At 44.5% G+C, this 20,908-nt stretch overlaps 2 protein-coding genes across 2 annotated transcripts; both read right to left on the reverse strand.

Moving 5' to 3' along the window:
* Positions 1-12,176: 12,176 nt before the first annotated feature.
* On the reverse strand, positions 12,177-19,597 carry psmb5 (proteasome 20S subunit beta 5). Its single transcript, XM_069711339.1, has 3 exons — positions 19,350-19,597; positions 16,579-16,885; positions 12,177-12,477 (listed from the first exon to the last, which is right to left on the reverse strand). The coding sequence occupies exons 1-3, from the start codon at positions 19,572-19,574 to the stop codon at positions 12,194-12,196; spliced, it is 816 nt and encodes a 271-aa protein (XP_069567440.1). The 5' UTR covers positions 19,575-19,597; the 3' UTR covers positions 12,177-12,193.
* Positions 19,598-19,859: 262 nt separating this feature from the next.
* psmb11a (proteasome 20S subunit beta 11a) lies at positions 19,860-20,864 on the reverse strand. The gene is given in 2 exon segments (XM_069711389.1): positions 19,860-20,258; positions 20,361-20,864. Coding segments are annotated over 2 exon segments (903 nt in total).
* Between the last annotated feature and the right edge of the window lie 44 nt (positions 20,865-20,908).

The raw sequence follows: 20,908 nt of genomic DNA on the forward strand, positions 1-20,908 counted from the left end.
TTAGTGTCACATTTCCAGTCCAGTCTGTTGTCAAGGTGAACACCCAGATAGCTGTAGCCCTCCACCACCTCCATGTCTTCTCCCAGGATGAACTTACTCAACTTATCAACTCGCTCCGGGTCCCTCTGAAGTCTACAACAACCTCCTTGGGCGGGTTGGTCATGACTCTTAGTTCTTCTAAAAGTCTGAGGTATACAGTGTGGAGGGGAAAGGTGACAGTACAGTCCCCTGCTGTCTTTCTTTGCTGCTAGTCAGCTGCTCACACACAGATCCCCTCTATGGCAAAAACTGTGGTCTGTCCTCAGAGTAGTGAGGCTGCGGAGGTGTCTACCTTCTTCTTCCAGAGTTTCTGTCGCAGGGTCCTATGTTCCCAGAGTCCCATGTTCTGAGAGCTCTATGATCCCACGGTCCTGAGTTCCTAAGCCCCCATGTTTCCAGGGTCCTATTTTTACAGAGTTTTAAGTTCCATGTGGCCTATGTTTCCTGGGTCATCTGTTCCAAAGGTCCAACCCTAACCCAAACCTCAACCCACAACAGCCCATGTCATGATAAGCAAACACAGAGCTGGGAACATCATTTTCAGGTTCCCAGTTTCCTGCCACATAGAGCAAAGGAACATACAGTTTGGGAACATAGGACCTTAGGAACATGGACCCTGAGAACATGGACGTAGGATGTTAGAACCCTGGGACATAGGACGTTAGGAGATTGGACCCTGGGAACATAAGACCGCTGAAATATAGTACCTTAGGAAAATAGGACTTTTGAAATATAGGACTTTTTTAACATAAGACCTTTGGAACATAAAATCTCTGAAATAAAGGACCTTAGAAAAATGTAAATTATTTAATTACCACTGTTACACTACAGAAACATGAGTATTTAATTAAGAGACTATGACATTCTCTAAGGCTTCAAACATACCACCAAATGTTGCTCTTTTTAAGCTATATGCATGAGACTGCCATTAGTGAGAAGACAGAAGGCCGGATTCTGTCTTATCTGCAGTTTTACTGCAGGGAGACTTTTCTATCCAGTAGACACGCTTTGGCTAACCAAAGACCCATTCAAGATGTTGCATTATTTCTTATGGGACAGCCTGTTCTCTCATCTTTTGTTCATCTGCCTAACTTGCAGCCAGCAATATAGTTTCTGAGTCCCCTCTCTCTCTATAACTGTGAATAAAGTCTAGCAATGAAAGGAGAAGTTTCAGTTTTACTGTTATAACAAGATACTGTGAGAATTTGTCAGTGTATCCTTTATATTACGCCGTGAAAAGGCCTGTTGAAGGTGTAGAGAAGAGAAAGCCTTGCGTCATCTGTCACGTCCAAACAATGCCCTCAGCTCTTTACAGTGCACTCTGAGGCTTTCCTCAGTTTTCGTCAAGTGTACAAGAGTGATATTGACCTTGAAAAGTAGTTTACGCTCTGTAGTTCACCCACTGAACAAAGCAACTTTAGCTTTTGTATGTATTGTAGTTTCACTGAGCACCTGTTTACAGAGAGCTCGCCACAATTTCTGGAAACACAGACACGGCTTTAAGAATATGTTTTATCATAATATACAAAACAGGCTAAAATGAGAAAGCTGTTGTGTTTTCAGGTCTCTTATAACTTTGTTAATGCAATTAGCCTGAATTAGAAAGTACATGTACTAAAGTACCTGCAGTAAGATTATACTTCGAGGTCCATATTCTGTTGTTACTAATGATACATTAAATTAAACGCCCTACATTTTAACCTTAAAATAATAGTTACTGTAAGATGATGCAAATTTGAATCATTTAACATTTTAGTGACAATGCACTGCTGTGTAATCACTTTTGTTGTATATACAGTGGGGTTCAGAAGTCTAAAACTATAAAGAAAATCTGTCATATTTTGGATTACACCTGGAAATATTTAGAAGGTTTGAGGATTTAGAAACTTTTTTTTTAAGAAGATTTGACACGAAAATAAGAAAAAATATTTCAGATTCTGCACTATTTTTAGCGCCGTAAACTAATTTAAGCAGATTTGTGATCATGATACCTCCTTTGTACAAATGGTTTGCTTGAGTTGTATCCTTCCCTTGAAGCAGCGTTCAGATGACACTCCGCTGGGTTTCATCTCCTCACTTTGTTCAAGTAAATCAACTTGTAGCCATTAATCACCTGTTATGAATTTGTCTGTGCCTCAACTTTCCAGTAGAACAGTGTTTATTCAGTAGCCCTGTGACAGAGGGAAACGTGGCGTCAGAACTAAGTGAAGGTATTAGAAGTCACATAGTTAATTTAAGCAAAAATGGGCTTTCTCTGCATCAAATCATGGATAGACTGAAGGTTTGTAAGAGGGCAGTGCACGGAGTTCTAAAACACTTTGATGAAACTGGATCAGCTGTATCCAAAGCACGATCAGACGGACCAAAAGTGACCACATCATCAGAAGATCAATAGCTCTTCTCACAGAGAGACAGAAAAGCAACTTCATCACATGTACAGAATTTTCTAAATAAACAATGCAAGACTCCAATCAGCAGAAGTCCTTTCAAGAGAAGAGAAACGCTGTCTTGCAGTGGTCTCAGAGGACGAGTGGCATCTCTAAAGTACTCCTCGGTGGGGGGAATCATGGCCAAACACTTGAGGTGGGATAATATATGTTTCTATTTTTCGGATGAATCCAAGTTAGAGATTTGTGACAATAACAGAAGGTGTGAAGAGACGCAACAGGACAGAGAACGTATCAAACCCACAGTGAAACACGGTGGTGGGAATATTCAAGTCTGGGGGTGTTTTGCCACTTTGAAAATTGGACACCTGCTCTGAATCATGTGAGATTTAGATAATGAGCCCAAACACACACACACACACACACACACACACACACACACACACACACACACACACACACACACACACACACACACACACACACACACACACACACACATGACCCCAACTCCAGTGAACATTAAAACTGAGAAAGAACACTCCTGCTATTACAAGAAGCTCTTTGGGACATTGTGAGATCGTGCTGGGATTAACATGGATTATCAGGTTTGAACAAATTTATGGAGCTGGTTTTAAAGCAAAAAGAGGCAAAAAAAAATACCAAAATATACTGAAAATCACTGACATTTTTAATTTCATTCATCTTTTCTGTCAGATGCTTTTGCTGATATGATCATTTGTAATGAAACATTTTGTATTAAATTCATTTAAAATAAATGGTGGTCGAATTGGACTCCACTGTGTGGAACAAACTGATTTTTCTATCCACAAAGGGGACCACCAATGATTTTGCACATCAGTTTCTGTTTACAGGTGTTGGGGAATACTACTGTATATTGGAAACAACAGTTTTATAAAGCCTTTTAGCTCCACAGGGAGCTGTGTCTTGTTTGATAAATGTACTGTGAAGTGATATTACTTCAGGCAGCATCGGTTGGAGCTGAAGTTTCAAAGTTTGAGAATAAACAAGACTCGGTCAACATCTAGTATTGTATGACTGGACCGTGTATGATGAACTGGAGGGCTTTAATTTGAACGGAGGGGTTTTAATTTGAAAACTGAGCCATGCAACATTCTGCTGTCACTCACTCTCTCTCTGACAGACATACAGGTCTGTAGGACCCCCAGTGATGCACACAACAATGCGCATGCAGAGACTCATGCAATAAGAGGGGCAGAGTGTAACCCAGGTTATTTACAGGTTATTATTTAAGCTACAATGTATCTGACGTCGCCTTAAAGCAGACTGTCAGTAGACATTACAATTTACCAGTGTTCCCTGAACACCTCATGCAGGATATTGGTAGACACAACAGTTTACTAATGTAACCTAAGCGCCTCACATGCAGGCAGCTGCGTACGGGGAAGCATTTAGTCACTACTGCAGTGGGACTCAAATAGGTGTGAATAAAAGTAGGTTGAGAAGAGTAAAAATAAGGCTCTCTACTGTAATGTCTACCCAAGACAAGTGGTTTTATCCACCTGGGTGGGCCGTTGATGGGCAACCACATCAGTGAGTTTCAACTGAGGCTCCTCCAGCCCGTCTTGATACGTCTCATGGCACTGACGCTCTTCTTTGCATTGAATCGCCGGCAACGAATCACGATGTGTTTCCTCAGTCGTGTATAAAGCGATGACATCGTCTTCTTTTACAGGCCCCTGATGGGCCATCAGGCCAGCGGTTGTGTCAGACGCTGTGTCTCTTTCACAAAGGCAACAGTGGCTAGCGGCCTGGGATTACATTAAAAGCTACCCTCTAACTGAACTGTTGGTGGTCACGATGCATTCACACAGTTTTGATTCTAAAAAGGACAAAATTGATGGTTCGGGTTCATCAATATTCATTCTTTTTTAATCCTTCTAGGATTGTTGTGATAGTGTTATAGGAATGCAAATCAATGGATGGAGGCACAAGGAATACTGGAACAACAGTACATTCACAGGGATTTATCAGCAGGTAGGGAAACATCAAGGGTGAAGGAGGAGGGAAGAAATGGGACACAGCTTTAGTTTGAGCCTGCAACATTTGCATTTCAGCAAAATGCAGAAGTAGTAGCGAGTCAGTTGGAGTGGAGGCAAACTACAGTCAGCTGCAATGCAGGTAATTCCCAATATGTGAAACATGCACCGTTAGGGATGAATAATAGAAGGTGGTTGTGGTTCAGGTAGTGTGCAGCTCTTGCTTTCATTGGCTTGTACAGAGATCAAAGGGGAAGTCTCGTTCAGTATAAGAGACTTAAGAGGCTACACAAAAAATTCACACCCACCTTATTAGATTACTTGCTATTAGATACTTCCACACGCTCTCATATATCTATTTAAACACACACACTCCCCCTCTTTACCTCACTGCATCTCTGCGTTTGCTCTATCTTCTCACATCCACAACATTCACACCTGGAGAGTCCTGGTTAAATAAAGAACCTGTCGGTACACAAATCCCTCCGTGACCTATATGATAATATCAAGAGGTCACGCGGCTGAGAAGCAGGTGCCACACTGTCTTTGTGCCCACGGAGAAAGAGCTGAGGCTGCTTGTCAGTGCTGCTGCACAAGGAGGAGGCGGAGAAAGGCCTTGGAGAGGCTACGGGGAGAGAGAGCGTGCTCCATTCAAGTGAATCATCAGGGCCATCAATGTAATGAAAGCAGATCGGTACCGAGCACAGAAAGGCAAAGAAGAGGGTGGGAAAGAGGGAGGGATAATGGGGGAAAGTAGAGAGAGGGGGGGAGGAGAGGGTGGATGGAAGAGAGCGGGAGGGGAGGGGAGGGGAGGGGAGGGAGGGGGTGAAGAGAAAATGGGAGAGAGGCAGATGTAGCATGGGGAGGATAAGGAAAAGTTGCTGATAGAGGCAACGGCGGTAAATGGACTTAGGGCTGTGGCAAAGACCGGGGGTGCTCGAGGAGAGACGGCGAGTAAGCAAATAAACATTTTGTGTGTGTGTGTATGTTTCTCCACCACAGCGCTTACAGAAAAACATCAGAGGCAGAATAACACAAAGGGCGCTAACTGCTGGGCACTCAACACTCAAAGCCATGACACAAACAGGCTGGGAGAAGAGTGGATTACCAGATAGAGGAGAATACAAGAGGAAGGCGCAGTTAGCAAACGAAAGAACAACTTTCCTTAATTTTCATTCCACCACAACTAATATTGATCGTTGAGGACGTCTCTAATGTTAGATTGTTGTTCCTCGTTGGGTCCCGGTATTTAATTAAACTGCCATTTCCATGATTTAGTCCATTAGCTTCTCATTCTCGTAACGCCATCAATTGTGTCATTTCCACTGCACTGACAACCTGGGCTATTGTTTGCGATCAGAGAAGCTGAACTTCCAAGAGGTCATTACTCATTTCTGGCATTCGTCTCAGCTCCGGAAGAGAAAGTCATAAATTATTTCTCTCACACATAATCCTGGTGCCAGAGCTGTGTGTCAATCACGGCGGAGTCACTCCCAGCCCCGTCGCGTCAGTTCCGTCACGTCCGACCCAGCGGATCATTTATCAGTGGGCGATCGTCCGTTTGGACGGGTACCCTCTGTTATTACCCTCACGTCCTGGGCCCCCAGCTGAATTACAATTGCAGAGGCAGTGAAGAGCCAGGAAGCTGAGAGGGCTGAGCCCGGGTAACGAGCTCTTGGCTGGGTAATTAATGCCTCTATTTCCCCCGATGGTTGTGCTGGAGGGAGGGAGGTGGCATTGATCAGAGAGGGATCAGGCCGGAGGGAAGCGGGCGACAGGCCGAGGGCACCGCAGGGGGCATCGAGTCAAAATGCGAAACAGAGAAAAAGGGATGGACGGGTGGAGAGGTGGGAGAGAATGGACGGGGAGATGGGAGCTTGAAGCCTGGCAGAGTTGTTCCCCTTGAGATGGGTCTTCCGCTGGGGCTGGCTATTCTGTCAAAAAAGCCTGCAGCTCTGAGTGACACTTCAAACCAATAAAAAAACACACTGTAGTTCTGTACTCTTCTATCAGAATTGGGAAGCAGAGGCATCCAGAGGGAAAATAATGTGAAATTCAAAGCTGTATCTCATAAAATAGCCGCCACAGATGCCGTACTTGTCAAAGATTTATACGACGGAGAGACGCTTTATTCAAACTTTCAACAAATAAAGATTACAGACGGAAAGTAAAACGTATCAACCGCTTTACAAGGTCAGTCAATAGATAAAAACAACAGCTTGTAATGGCACGTCAACGAAACAAATGTGAGTGTTCGCATCGCCACAATTGAACAGCCACTAAAAGAGAAAAAACATTGATACTGTGAAACAACAGAATTCACTTTCCGTCACCGCGAGGGACTTAGCCATCACGTGTCAAAGGACGCACTGCGATATAAAGGGAGGAGGTAAAAAAAAAGCCAGGAGCCACATGGGAGTAAGTGGAGTGACCAAGGCAGCCACCATCGCTCTCACTGCCACGTCTTTAAGCTGTAGTCTCCCTGACCCCGTCTCTGTTTGCCTGGGAGGCAAGGCCTGCCGCTGTTGACGATAAAACAAACAGACGGGCCCCATTTATACAGTCAGGTGTCATGACAAGGGATAAACAGCACCAGCGCTTCGGGCCCTCTCGAAGCACAGTCTGCACTAATAGCACGGGCTATAATCCTCCTCATCCTCACCATCACCCTCATGATCATCATCATCGAGAGCAACGATAGCGGTGCCGGCAGAAGCTCCTAAGTGCCTGCTGTGAAACGGACAAGTACTGACTCAGATAGGGCAGGACTCAAGGGCTGAACTGTTTACTTTGCCGGGCTGTATTCAAACATGTCACTGAATTAATCAAGTCAAAAAGAGACAGATAGAAAAAAAAAAAAAAAAAAAAAGCAATTGCCAAAAACGTTGCAGGAAAAGAAGGAGGGGTGGACGGGGGCGAAGGGGAAAAAAGGACAGTCTGGAGTGGAGCGAGGCGGCCATGGCAAGCAAGCAAGCAAGCAGCGGGAATGACAAGAGTGTGGCTGTCATCTCGAGGGATGAAAAACAGCACCTCTCAAACGAGGCGAGGCAGCGGCTGCCTCTTGCGCCAGCGATGAAGGGGATGCGCGGAGACCACAAACACAATTATCTTCATGCCAGCTTTGTTGTTTGTCAAAATTGGCATGCGTTTAAGGACTTGGGTGTCCTGATTATATGACACCTGGAGAGCCTCCGGGGTGGACAAGAGGCAGCCGGCCGGGAGTCATTACCCAAGCCAAATACACTTCTCATTTGCTTTTTTCCCGTTGGGATAAAGCATCTATGGGAATAAACAATGGCTGCGAGATATTCAATCACCAAAGACATGCACTACAGCAGTGGGTGTTTTTCCTTTTGAGGATCCAATTACAAAGTCCTCCCATCAAATCATGGAAAATAACACCTCATTTACAAGGTGGCTGTGAATCCGAAAAAATAGGTGGTCAAAGCTCCCTCAGGACTGCGTTCAGATATGATCTGGTGTCTTGGAGAGGAATCACACATGACCACCTGACAGATGGCATAATGTGGGTTTAGGGGTTATTTTCTAACAGTGTGAAAATTGTATTCCTGGCACCTTTCAATATCGCCAGCTGGTCTTTTTCATAGCATCGGTCTGATTTAGGCAAAAAAAAAAAAAAGAAGAAAAAAAGAAGAAGCTATTTTCTTCATTTTGTCATGCCTTCCCAGACTGTCACCAGCTCGCCCTGAGCGTAAAGCTTTGTGAAAATGTTCTGAAGGCTGCAACAGGAGCACCAGCGAGGAACCAGCTAATAGCTGCTATACTGAAAATACCTGTTGACAACCTGCAATCTCCGTGCCAGACATAGACGACGGTCCACGCCGGCACCGCACGCAGCATACAGGCTGCTGGTCCGCTGCCAAGGTCACAATCTCACACAGTCACACACACACACACACACACACACACACACACACACACACACACACACACACACACACACACACACACACACACACACACACACACAGGGTGGCTTCGTGCAAACATGCTTGAAAAACCACGGGTGAGAGGTGTTTCCTCTATACAAGACTAGACGGGCCAAAAGGGCAGACAGCAACAAGCGCAGCAGCTACTACGGTTTTAAAGCTGTAAACAAAATCACGTGGACAAAATGAGAGCTGCTTCTAATGAACTACAGGTCATGAGCAGTGACTTCTTAATACATCGTCGAATTAATATTCAGAAATACGGTGCAAACAGCGCAGACTTTTGTACAGTCCGTCGTGAGTTGATGTTGGACTCGCATACATGCCGAGCTGCTCTGAGACTACGCACGCCTGAGGCCGCATTCCTGGAAACATTTTGTTTGAGGTTTCAGCGAGACATTTGAATTTACTACGAGGAAGTCGAGCCTGAGTAATAAATTAATTCTCCATTATGTATACCGAGTGGCACCCGGCGGTGACGTCACCCGTTGGTTTGTGAACGACCGTTATAAAGACTCGAGTTAGGAATTTTGGCCGGCGCCATTTCTTGCATCTTAAAAGAGTTTCCGTAAGTGGAACAGGAAGCAGAGCATTTAGCTTTCGCTCCTCTCCTGTGGAACCAGCTCCTGGTTTGGGTTCAGGAGGCACACATCCTCTCTACTTTTGAGATTAGGCTTTAAACTCGTCTATTTGACAAATGCTACTGTTAATGGTGGCTAAGGTGACCCTGAACTATCCCATAGTTTTTTGCTGCCGGGGGACCTCCCATGATGCTCCTATGCCTCTATTTTATGTCATTTTAACATTTCTTTAACATTGTTTTAATGCCTTATTTAATATCCATAATTATTTCTACCGCTGTATGTTCTGTATGTTAATAACTTTTCCACTTGCTGTATGTTCTGGTCCATCTTTTCTTTGTCATTTGTAAAGTGCACTGGGAGCGTGTTAAATGGTGATTTTGCACTTTAAATCAAAATGATTGATCGATTTAAAGGCTTATCTGACACCTCTTTAGTGTCCAGCAAAAGTCTGCCAACACAGACTCCAATTTCCTTTAGTATAACTTTTCCTCGTGAATACAACTGGAACAATAAAACGATGGGTGACCAATAAGGAACAGGGTTTTATTCTCATTTTGTTTTGACATGGTGATGGTGGAAGTCTGAGTCCAAGGATCACCAAAGTGATTCAATTCATCCTGACAGCAATCCGTACTGATGCCACTCACCCACCGGTGCCCCTGTTGTGGCTCCAGGTGAGTCTGTGGGACTCGTCCCCTCGGAACCATCAATGCTATTTCAGTCCAGACCTAAGTGGCGAACAGACCGTCAGACACACACCGCTAACCATGGGCGGATAGAAGCATGAAGGCAGGACATGCTAATCAGAAAAGTCCATCTTTATCTTCATATTCAGAAAGATGTTTGACAAACTTACAAAAACTTTATTTAAAGTAACCTGGCGATTTAACCAGAACGAAAAAAATAAGGCAAATGTTTACTGGAGCCTGACTGATACGCCAGTTTTAGGGCCGAAGCCAATATTAGGGAGTAAAAAAAAAATTCCTATATGAATATATTGGTCAATATTCTTTATATATTCTGTGTTTAAAGTAATATATAAACACATTTTTGCAGCAATCCCTCAAATGTGGTGATCAAACACTTTTGACTTTTGTAACAGAGGTGCGATGGAGGCGGGATCTTCTAGTTTATCGTCCAATCTGACATCAGTGCACTGAAACGGTCAACTTCACTGAACTTAAGCATTATGAATAACTCTGTAAAAAAAAACACAAACAGAACATTTCACCCAAAGCATCTTTTCTGCATTATGTTCTCTGTACAAGTTCCTAAACCAACATATACGCCGTTACCAATATACGAGTTAGCCCATGTCGGGTGATAACATCAACCGGCTGATAGACTTTGTACAATTAAAGAGACAGAGACATCACTCTCTCATCCAGGCAGAGCAATTATTCCATTTGGATTTTTTTTTTTTTTTTTTTTTATTGTTCTGTCACATCGCTGTAATCTTAGTTGTCATTCTTTGATTGCACCCACAGGAACCATTAAATCAAGTTTCAACCTCCATCCGAGAACATTATTTTCACCTCTACTGTAGCAACTCTGTCACATTTAATCTGACAAGATCTTATTTTCAGATATTTTATTATTGTTCTCCCTTTGTTTTAGCCATTTTAAAAGTTCAATATAATTTTGATCACAGAGAACAGATAAGAGAACGGCATAAAAACACACGTCTTGTGAATTCCTACTTTCAGGTGATTGATCGGTGGAGTCGAGATGTTCCTGCGTTTCATGTGTGATCTATCTAGTACAGAGGGGAACAAAATATATAGCTTATGCTTTTACTCGAATAGTATTTCATCAGGTAGTTATGGGCAAAAGGTGCTGCCTCTAAAAGCTGGCTATTTTTTTTATCAAGGAAAGCTCTCCTACCCTACACTTACACACATTACAGTACATCGGATGTTTAATGGTGCCGGAGAAACTAGTGTTCATCCACTATTCTGAGGAAGTAACTTAAGTCATATTAAGCCCATTAGTGAAAAACCGAGTCCTTTAACTCGTTAACCGAGCCGCGGAGGCCGATTAAGAGGCCGGTTTTCATGCTTTTCTATACGTCTGCTCCGTTTTCAGCACATTTCCACGAGCAGTGACTCTCGGTATCTGCTCCCATCACAGACGAGGCCCGCTCATTTCCATTTATCGAAATCCCATTTCTATTCCATCTGCTAACTAGTCACCTGTGAAACTAGTTTTTAACCGTGGTTTCAAAGTGCGCTGGCTGTCGGCTGTCTACCGCATCCCTCCTTTATTAGTGTTTATTCCGGAACCGTAAAAGCCACGAGTGGGGCACGCGCTGCCAGCGCGGGTCGTTACGTTGTAAAACACCGATGGCGGGGAGCCACACAACGGTGCACATTGAGAAGCTAAGTGTGTCAGGGAGGAATTAAAGAATAAATTTGCCCCTTCCAATTAAAAGGCGTATTTGTGCAACGTGAGCGGAGGAAGGGAACATTATCAATGATGGGGAGAAATCACTGTTACAACTCAGGAGGCACAATTACTGAGACCGGTGCTACGCAATTAAATAGTGCTATTTAGACAGCGCTAGTCCCCGCTAATAAACACGGAACATATAGAGGAGGAAAAAAACAAAAAACAACAACACATGCTTGGCGTGTAACTCCGAATCGCAACAGCTGGGGGAACAGACGACTGAGATGTAAACACAAACGGTGGCAAACGACTGCATCGAACGGAAGATGAGGCGCCGACGATGCATTTCCATAAAGAGGAAATTCTCAGAAATGCAATTTGCTATCTTGTGACCTAAAGGTGGAAATCAGCACTAAAAAAAAAAAAAAACACCCATGAGGGGGAAAAAAAAGAGAACATCACAGGTTTTTATTGAGGAAGAAGATTTCCAGGGTACGGTCCAAATGAAATGTATGTAGGGCAAGCACCGCACTACTCCCACACTGTATTAAAGCAAGTTTGAGTCATCGTCCCCCTCTGCAGCCCCTCAAATCATACCGTGTGCAGGCTGAGTGGAGCTCACAGGCGTTGTTGAAAATGTACAATACAAAGCCATAAGCAAGCAACAAATCACAGAAGTAGAAGTCAATAGGCAGATGAGTCCTTTTTATTTTATGTCCCCCTGCTGACAGCTTTAACATTGGATACTACAAGAAAACCCTCCTTAGTCCCCCCTCCACCCTCCTCCCACCCCACCCACTTTCCCATCTTCTTGATTTTCCCACCTACGCCTGATCCTTGTACTGGTGGTGCAACATGAGCACGTCCTCCTGCGAGACCCTGGTCCAGCCCTCGCTGTGGACGTGGTACAGGTTGACCTGCCCTCCGCTGTAGGCGTCGCGGTACGTGGCCTGGTAGATGGCGCGGCGGCCGAGCTCGCAGGCCTCCTCCACGGTGAGGTCTTGCCGCAGGCCGCTGTCCATCACACCGTAGGCGTACATGGAACCTGAGCCCACGGCGAACAGGTCTCCGCACACCCGGTTCCCCTCCGAGTCAACGTAGTACAATCCTGAGGGGGGGGGGAGGACAAACGGCAGGTCAGCGGGGTGAGAAGGAAAAGAGAGGGGAAAGGGAGTTGTGTTTCTCCCGATTCAGGTGTTCGGCTTTGTCGGGAAAACCGAGACGGTGCACATCGAACACCGCCTGCTCCGTCACAAACAAACACACACCATCTTGTGAACTCACACGTGCCGTGTCCTCCAGAGACAAAACCAACAGCTGCAACCTCTCCAAGTGAAGTAAGGCTGGCAGATATGAACAGCTGCATCCTCTTCAAGTAAAACAAAGCCGGCCGCGAGAACCTGCTGACGAGGCGCGGGCCACATCGCTGTCTGCCCAGGGGCCTGCTCGGGACCTTATTGATCCCTGCAAACAGGCCAAAAATTAACTATCGACCCACAACCTGAGCTGCACAGGTAACTGCATCTCACACCTCAGGAGGGGGAGGGGTTGGAAAAAACAACAGCAGCGTGGACAGCAGACAAGTACACTCACTCACTCACTCACACACACTCACACACACACACACACACACACACACACACACACACACACACACACACACACACACACACACACACACGCGCGTTTCCTTCAAACATGTCATCATCGTGCACCGCTGACCCACGATGCCCCCGATGGACCTGCGAGGGACAGTTTGCTCCACACCACGCCTCGTGGACACGAGAGACATTTTGTTCCGCGCCATGACACACTCGCTCGGCCCTGATCCCAGAGTGACGTGGATCGGGTGACTCGCAGCAGCCTGCGAGCTCGCCCACAACACAGCCTGCGAAAAGGCTTGTTTTTCACAGCGCTCTCACAAAGACCAACCTGTGAAAATGATCCTCGCACGGAGAAACGCAGGAGCACACGCATATAAAGCTGCCTCATATCCACAGCAGCGATCGCTCATCTCCCACATTAAAAAACACTTCAAAATGCCCCAGATTGAACACCCTCGCTCGCACAGATTCTCAGCTAAACTAGTGACAGTCTATTAGCGACTGAGAGCCACTTGCCTTTCTGGAACAAACAAAAATGGAGCTTACCATTGCTTTCAACTGGCAAATTGCAGCTTCCTCAGCTTGTCGTTAGCTTGCCATGATAATCATCCACTGCCTGCCTATGCACAGGGGTAATTTGCCATTCCAAGAACTGCCTGTTCCTCTTGAAAACCGAGGGACTCGTTAAAACCATAATAGGCGGGGAGAGCGAGTTGTATAGGCGTAGCGCAGTTGACGGAGGTGGATGAGGACTTTTTTTTTTTTTTTTGGAGGTCCAAGTATAGAAGCAGCTCGGCACCCGACAACCATTCCTTTCCAAACACACCTGGGGTCTTTGTGGAGCTGAATGCGATCTTACCGAGCGGTCTCCGCTCCTCTAACACACACACACACACACACACACACACACACAAAATACATGCAGGCGGCGATGAATGCTCAGAAAACAAAAACAAAACAAAAACTGAAATGGGGGGAAATTCACAAGGCCTCGCGGTAAACTGGAAGTGAGGTGCATGCTGTGTGGTTGGTGGAGCGTTGTGCCGGTGACGGCCAGGAGAGGCTCCTTCCACTCCATCAATCATCTGACAGGTGCTGAAGGAGCTGCTTCTTTTTTTTTTTCATTTAAACAGCTGCAGCCTGTGCAGATGGCTGGAATGACGGCGTTTAGGTGAGGAGCTCGCTGCGGTGTTTGAAATGGGTCAATGTCTCTCATCTGTCCTTCCCTCTAGAATTCACCGAGTAAAAAAGGCAGCAGTTGCACACGGGGTTATTACATCACTCTCTTGGGAGTAGCTTTAAAAAAAAAAAAAAAATAAAATAAACAGACTGCCACATGGGTCTTCTCTGACAAACACTACTTTTTTTTTTTTGTCAAGGGGCTAAATCCAGTTTATATCCCATCATGTCTCTTAGGGAGCACTAGAGGGTGCCACACTGGGTATTTTCCTGCCACTATGAGCTTTCAAGAAGCAACGACACGCTGATTACAAGTGTCATAACATTTTATGTTATTACACAGAACCATATTTGTCAAGCTCTTCAACATCACTTTTATTCGATTTATTTTGCATGCAGGTTAAGACACTTCATCAGGGGAATAAGTGCTCTTGACATGATTGTAGCTGGCTAATGAGCTTCCCGCCTAATCGCGATTGATTTAATTTACATGACATTTACCTCTCCATTCAATCACTGGCATAGTGGGAGCCATTGCAGAGCTCCCGCACCTACTGAACTTATGGAGGCGGCCATTATTTCCCCAATTGATTTGGCTGGAATTTAACACGTGTCATTTACATTTGTTGGCACCACCGGCGGGCCGCCATTGTTCACACAGACCTCTCCTGCTTTCCGGACAAAGCTGGCATCGATCTCAGCGGGCGCGCGAGCATTATGCATGCGACCCAATTGTCCAGGGCTGAGACCCGACGTCCATCATGGCGCCGCGCTCTCGCTGGCCCGCAGTCCCAGCTTCATCGATTTCCCATTACTGTGTCACCGTGGCGGCCTCTTTAAGCACACCTTCTGTGATGTACGGCCTCACACTGCGTGGCGGCCAAAAGCCACGGCTTTAAGCACAAACAGGGACAGAGCAAAAAGAGAGGCGGCATTGCCATCTAGTGGGGAAGTTAGGGAACTACTAAGGTGGTGGTGGTTTTTTCATAAATGCAACAATGTGAAGGAAAAAAAATAATCATTATTTTTGACGGTGAAACAGAAAAAGTGGGGAAATTCTATAAATGTTTTTATAAATATTGATAGTCGATAGTTTCAGGACCGACTGCTAACACGCTACATCACAACAATGGAGCTTCATTTCAGTTTAAGGTTTAACAGCAGTGCCTCAGCTGGGAAAATGAATAAAGTTCTTCTTAAAAAAGACTCATGCGTGATAACCTGCCAAAATGACACTTCACACACAAAACCGGAATCACATGGATGTTTAGTTTGAGTTAACCTGCTTGGTTAATAACACATCTGGTGAGCAGGTAATATCCGAAAAGATGCTAAACTGATGCTGGACAGTTAATCAAAAGTAGAAGGTGAGGCAGAGGCTTTAACCATCAGGGCCCTCCTCGGTTCATCCAGCTCCCAGGTTGAGTTCAGGGGCAAGTACTCTTTCTACTTTTAGAATTAAAACTTACAGTTACAGCAGGCCCAGGTGACCCCGAGTTGCTGGCGGACCTCCCATAATGCACTGCGCACCTTGCCTCAACTCTCTCTTATGTTCTCCATCCATTTATATGCCACATTGCGTGCCATTTTTACATTTCTTTAACATTGATGTTCTAATATGGACGTTTTACTTTAACTTATATCATTGTATTTTCTTGTCTTACGCTGTGGTCTAAAGTATTCTTTGTACCTCTAAAGTGAATTGAGACTCTGCTTCATTTCTGACTACTGAAAAAATGGGTTCGGCCGCGATCAATTTCTACCCAGTAAAACAAGAGGAAGCTAAATAAACGTATTGCAGTTCATTCAGAATATTAGATTAAGTGAAAATAGCCCCGAGCAGCTGAGGCCTCGTGTTGATTTCTGCCCGGCTGCGTGCTTTTACTCTACTGCAAACATCCAAGGAAGGCTAAATGATTTTCTTGGCTCCTCTAAAGTCTGATCAATATAAGGCTGCAAATAACTCCTTTCATTATTGATTAAGATCCAGCTTCTATTGGTTAACTGATTTATTTCCAACTAAGAAATCAAGAAAAAAAAAACGTTGGCGCCTGTCTAGATGTAAGAATGTTTGAACATGAACGGAATCACATGGATGTTCAGCAATGTTTGAGTTAACCTCAACATGATTCGTTCATGTCACCATATTTCTTGTTTTTTCTGACCAGCAGTCAAAAACCTAAAGACATTGAGTTTAAAAAAAAAAAAGGCTAAATTCTTTTTTTACTTGAAATATTATTGACTCATGAATGTAGTTCGCAATTTCCTAAATTGTGATTAAATAAGTGATCAACAGATTCATTGTTCTGCTCTAAAGTCTTGAGACGGCTTCTGTACACAACTGATTTTAGTTGTAGACCCTTTAAGTTGGATCAGTATATAAATACATAGTATAAACACCGTCATGTCAAAGCTGCAGTATTTACCTGGGCCTCTCTTGTCCCAGCCACACACCATGGTTCCCATGCTGAGCCCCATGCCTTTGTACTGGTACACCATGTTAGCGAGCAGCTTGGAGGCCGCTGCCACCGAGATACGCTCCTTGTTGCGCAGCTCGTAGATGCGGCACTGGCGGGCCAGCAGGCGCTCCCAGAAGCTGCAGTCTGCGGCGCCTCCGGCCATGGTGCCCAGCAGGTAGGGGTTGATCTCAATCACCTTCTTCACCGTCTGGGAGGCGATATAGGAGCCCGCCGTGGCCCGGGAGTCCACAGCAACAATAACTCCATGCTGGAACTGAGAGAGGCAGTTTTATTACATCGCAATCCTGTGTGGAATTTATAATACCTGTATGTACTGTGAATTAGAGGAGGCACATATGGTCCCATAAACTAGGGACACAAATGACCAGCTCACAACGCAAGCTCTTATTTTACTATCACAGAATAGTGTCACTAGTTTATATACGTAAATATATACAGCTTACTTATCTATGAGCTATCTCTTATAGCTGTTCAGTCTGAAAATGTGATGCTTGACTACAACTGTCATGGCGATGTGATTTGTGGTTCAGATCCCACACAAAGCTGCTGGATAAAAGGAAAGACTTTTGCTCTTCCCTCCAAAACCCTCTCTCAGTGAACTGTCACTCACAAAAAGAGGTATCCAGTAGCTCTATGGGGAAGACAACTGATTTGGACAGTCAGAGAAAGATGTCTGCTGGGGAGGTTTTCATTATGGGCTTAAGGGATACAGATGGGGTTATTTTTATCTTTTCATTTTATCAACAAATCCCCCAAAGACTCCAAACCGCACAGACACGGTGAAGTACTTCGCTGCTTTTGACAAACAGACAGGAAAATGCTACAATAGCCGTTTTCATTGTAATGATTAGATATGTCATCCAAACGCAACAGCATGGCTCTTTCTCGTGTTTCTAATTGTTTTCAATTAAAAAGAGGCGGAATCGACATCAGTCTCTATCAGGATCTTATGAGCAGCATCAGTTCATTACTGATTTGTTTTTTATTGGGGAATTAATGATAATTACAGAAACATCCTCAGGGGAACATAAACTTAAGACTATTGCTCACAGCTTGTTTTCTTTGCTGGGATTAGAGTCTGTTCTTATTAAGGCTCACTCAGCCACTCTGAAGAAACGACCAATCAGTGACCAGTGATCTGGTTGAATGAGACCACTTTGAAGTCAACCCTTTTTTTTCTAAATGTAGTTGCAGCTGGTAGTAGTTTCGGTGATCAATGCTGATTGGTTAAAAGCTGCTGTTCTTTTTAGTTTGCGTTTTGTTTTTACATTCATGACTCGTCAATTTTTGAAGGGTGATAGCAATATTTTTTACTTGGTATCTCCCAACAAAAATTCCCTCCCTGATTTGGCAATAATATTTTAGAGAGTCAGGAATGGAAACTCACAGTTGACATCTGTATTGATCATCACATTTACACGTTACATAATTTGTGGCACAATTATATTGTCTTCAATATACATCAATATTTTATTATTAGGACCGAGAGAAATTCCTTCCAAACTCCAAAACAAACAATGACGCAGCTGTCATTTGATGCCCATTCCTTTGGAGCCAATACATTCAGTCACACAATACATGACACTTTGGAGGTAACAGACATTTAGATTTTAACAGCAACAACACAGAGAAAGCACCTGCTGCACTTGTATTGTAGAAGAACATATGCTGAACAGTGTCGTCAAGTAACTAGTTCCATGTAATTAAATTATAGAATAAATTTAATTATAATCAGTTAAGTTACTGAAACAAATGATTTCTGTTGCTTTGCATCTTCAGGCTGCACAGGAATGACTTCACTCTCCGTCTAGACGGGCTCCATTCATTCAGTAACATGCACTGAAACTTTGAGCCTTGTTTTGAATTCGCACCACCTCTGGTCTGCCAATCAGATCAATATGTATTCCCCTAAGCAACGACGTTTGGCCATGTCTTTGGATGAGACTAAGAGACATTTAAAAGGACTAATTCAGGAACTAGCACCATATAACTGAACAGGACCCAGCTCTGGTGATAAGATTTGTCATCCTTCAACATGGACTTGGCCTGAATGTCGACTTGGTTTGAGGTTACGGTGATTTGTTTTCCTTTCTGGCAGTCAGTTGTGATCTCCATACTACAGGGTTGTGCTTTAAAATTAAAACTTCCCTATCTTAATTCAGGTCATACTGAAAAAACTTTCAAAAACAGTTTGACAGTAGTCTGTGTCGAGTACTGCTGTCAGGTTTACACCAACTACTTTACACCAACTACTTTACACCAACTTACCCAGTTTAAACCATTTGTTAAAAAAACAAAACAACTGAATGGAATAAATGACATTACTTTAATGAACCAAGTCTCTGAACTCCTGTTAAATCAGACAGACGTCTCCACGTGTGTGTGAATCTTCAGCCTAAACCCATAAGACGAAATACAAACTGCACTTACGATGAAAACCACCGACAGAGACTCCCTGGTGACGTTGGAGAGGCCACAAATGACAAATCATAACATCCGTCCATGATCACATCAGCCATGAGAAAGCGGTTTGTAGCCACACTAGCATGCTAACGTTGGCGCCTCGGTGTTTTTAGAAACACTCGAGCGTCATTCAAAACATTTTAATGGTTCATCAAACGCTTGTTTTTGTTATTTGTTTTTTTTTTTTGGCAAGTACACAATTCGTAACTGTCTTATAAAGCCAGCTGGCTCCAATAAGCGGCTCGTGAACTCACTTTAAAAGCTAAGGTGGTGGTCCCGTGCAGAAACTCTATTTTCCTCTCGACGCCGTCCTCGTCTCCGGCGCACAGCGGGTTTTTAACCGAAAAGTTGAGGCCGTCCCCCGGCGTGGCCTCGAATCCCGCACCGCTCCGTCCGGGTCCGCAACCGAAACCGAGGTTTTCACGATTATCAAAGGAAAAATCCGCACAATAACTGCTCAACACACTAGCGAGAGCCATCTTTAAAAGTGTCTGATGAGCAAGCAACTTCCGCTGGGAAAGTGGGAAGCAGAAATAGTTATTGCGTCACGGAGGTAAACTCTCACAGCGCCCCCTGTGGCTGTGGCGGACCGACGTGGAGGTACGAAATATAAGCGGCCCAAACAAAGTAGTGACTGCCAAGCTCAACATAATAATTTTAGACAGCTTACTCTATTTATGTAAGTTAATTATGTATGAAAGATTTATTATGGTTGACAAAATTTAATAAACTCTGAAGATGGTGTTACTTTACGCTCTTTTTAATTATACATTGATCCAATCATTTCCTCCCATACATAAATGCTTTGCTTCATTTAGCAGCATTGGATTTTTTTTTTTTTCAGTCTTTTTCTTTCATCCCTTATCTTCACCCCTCCTCTCCATGTCTCTGTAATATTCCTCTTTCAGGTTCTCCCTCTTTCTCTGGCTCCATCCTTTGGCTGTGATGTGGAACAGGTCCACGTTGTTTCCTGAGTATGCGTCCCTGTGAGTGGCTCGAAACACCGCATCTCTTGCCAAAGAGATGGCTTCTTCTTTGCTCAGGCTCCAGCTCAGCCCTCCATCCAGGATTCCGTAAGCATAAGGAGAACCTGAGCCCACAGAGAAGACGTCTCCCTGCAGTCGGGCTCCATCGCTGCACACATATATCAGCTTTGGGCCACAGCTAGAAGACATTCTTGTGGTAACAGCTTGGTCACTAACAACAACCGAGGTACTATCATCAGTCACAAGGGATGAGTCTTCCAAACTCTCTGTACATGCTTCCTTATCCCAGCCACAAAGAGTAAGAGCCACACACACCTCAGTGCCCTTAAATGGATGCAGCATGAACGAGAGGAGCTTGGCTGTGCCACGTATTGAAAGGCGACGTTTGTGCCGCAGTTGGTAGAGTCTGATCTCTCTCATCAGAATTCGCTCCCACAGCATGCAGTCTGCGCCGCTGCCAGAGGAGGTGACCACTAAATGGGAGTGAATAGGGGTAATTTTATGAACAGCAGGACAGGCAACAAGCCCTCCGGCGCTGGCACGTGTGTCTGCAGCGGCAATTACTCCACCCTGGAAGATAAAGCCCAGGGTTGTTGTTCCGTGAGACAGAGGGAAAGGCCGGCGGACTGTCACCGAAAGGTTGCGTGGGCTGAAAGAAGATGGGGGTCTGTTGGTGAAAGGGGTAGAGTGTGGCGACGGTGGTATGAAAAAGTGCAGCGGAATCTCACCATTTTTGTCAGACGCCTGCAATCCTCTCCATCTATGCTTGTAATATTCAGTCATATGGACAGAAGTTTCTGTATCTTCTAAAGGTGAAAACCACTTGT

Source organism: Brachyistius frenatus, unplaced genomic scaffold, assembly GCF_029030835.1.
Source record: "Brachyistius frenatus isolate BFR_SWC_R1_liver_20210118 unplaced genomic scaffold, ASM2903083v1 Contig_99, whole genome shotgun sequence".
Taxonomy (NCBI): domain Eukaryota; kingdom Metazoa; phylum Chordata; class Actinopteri; family Embiotocidae; genus Brachyistius; species Brachyistius frenatus.

What these genes read in the sequence shown, in the direction of transcription:
- psmb5 (XM_069711339.1), bottom strand. Translation starts at nt 19,574, where the DNA reads ATGGCTCTCGCTAGTGTGTTGAGCAGTTATTGTGCGGATTTTTCCTTT. An exon ending in CCACCACCTTAGCTTTTAAA is followed by an intron (nt 16,886 to 19,349) that starts GTGAGTTCACGA and finishes TGCCTCTCTCAG; the next exon opens with TTCCAGCATGGAGTTATTGT. An exon ending in CTGGGACAAGAGAGGCCCAG is followed by an intron (nt 12,478 to 16,578) that starts GTAAATACTGCA and finishes CCCCCCCCTCAG; the next exon opens with GATTGTACTACGTTGACTCG.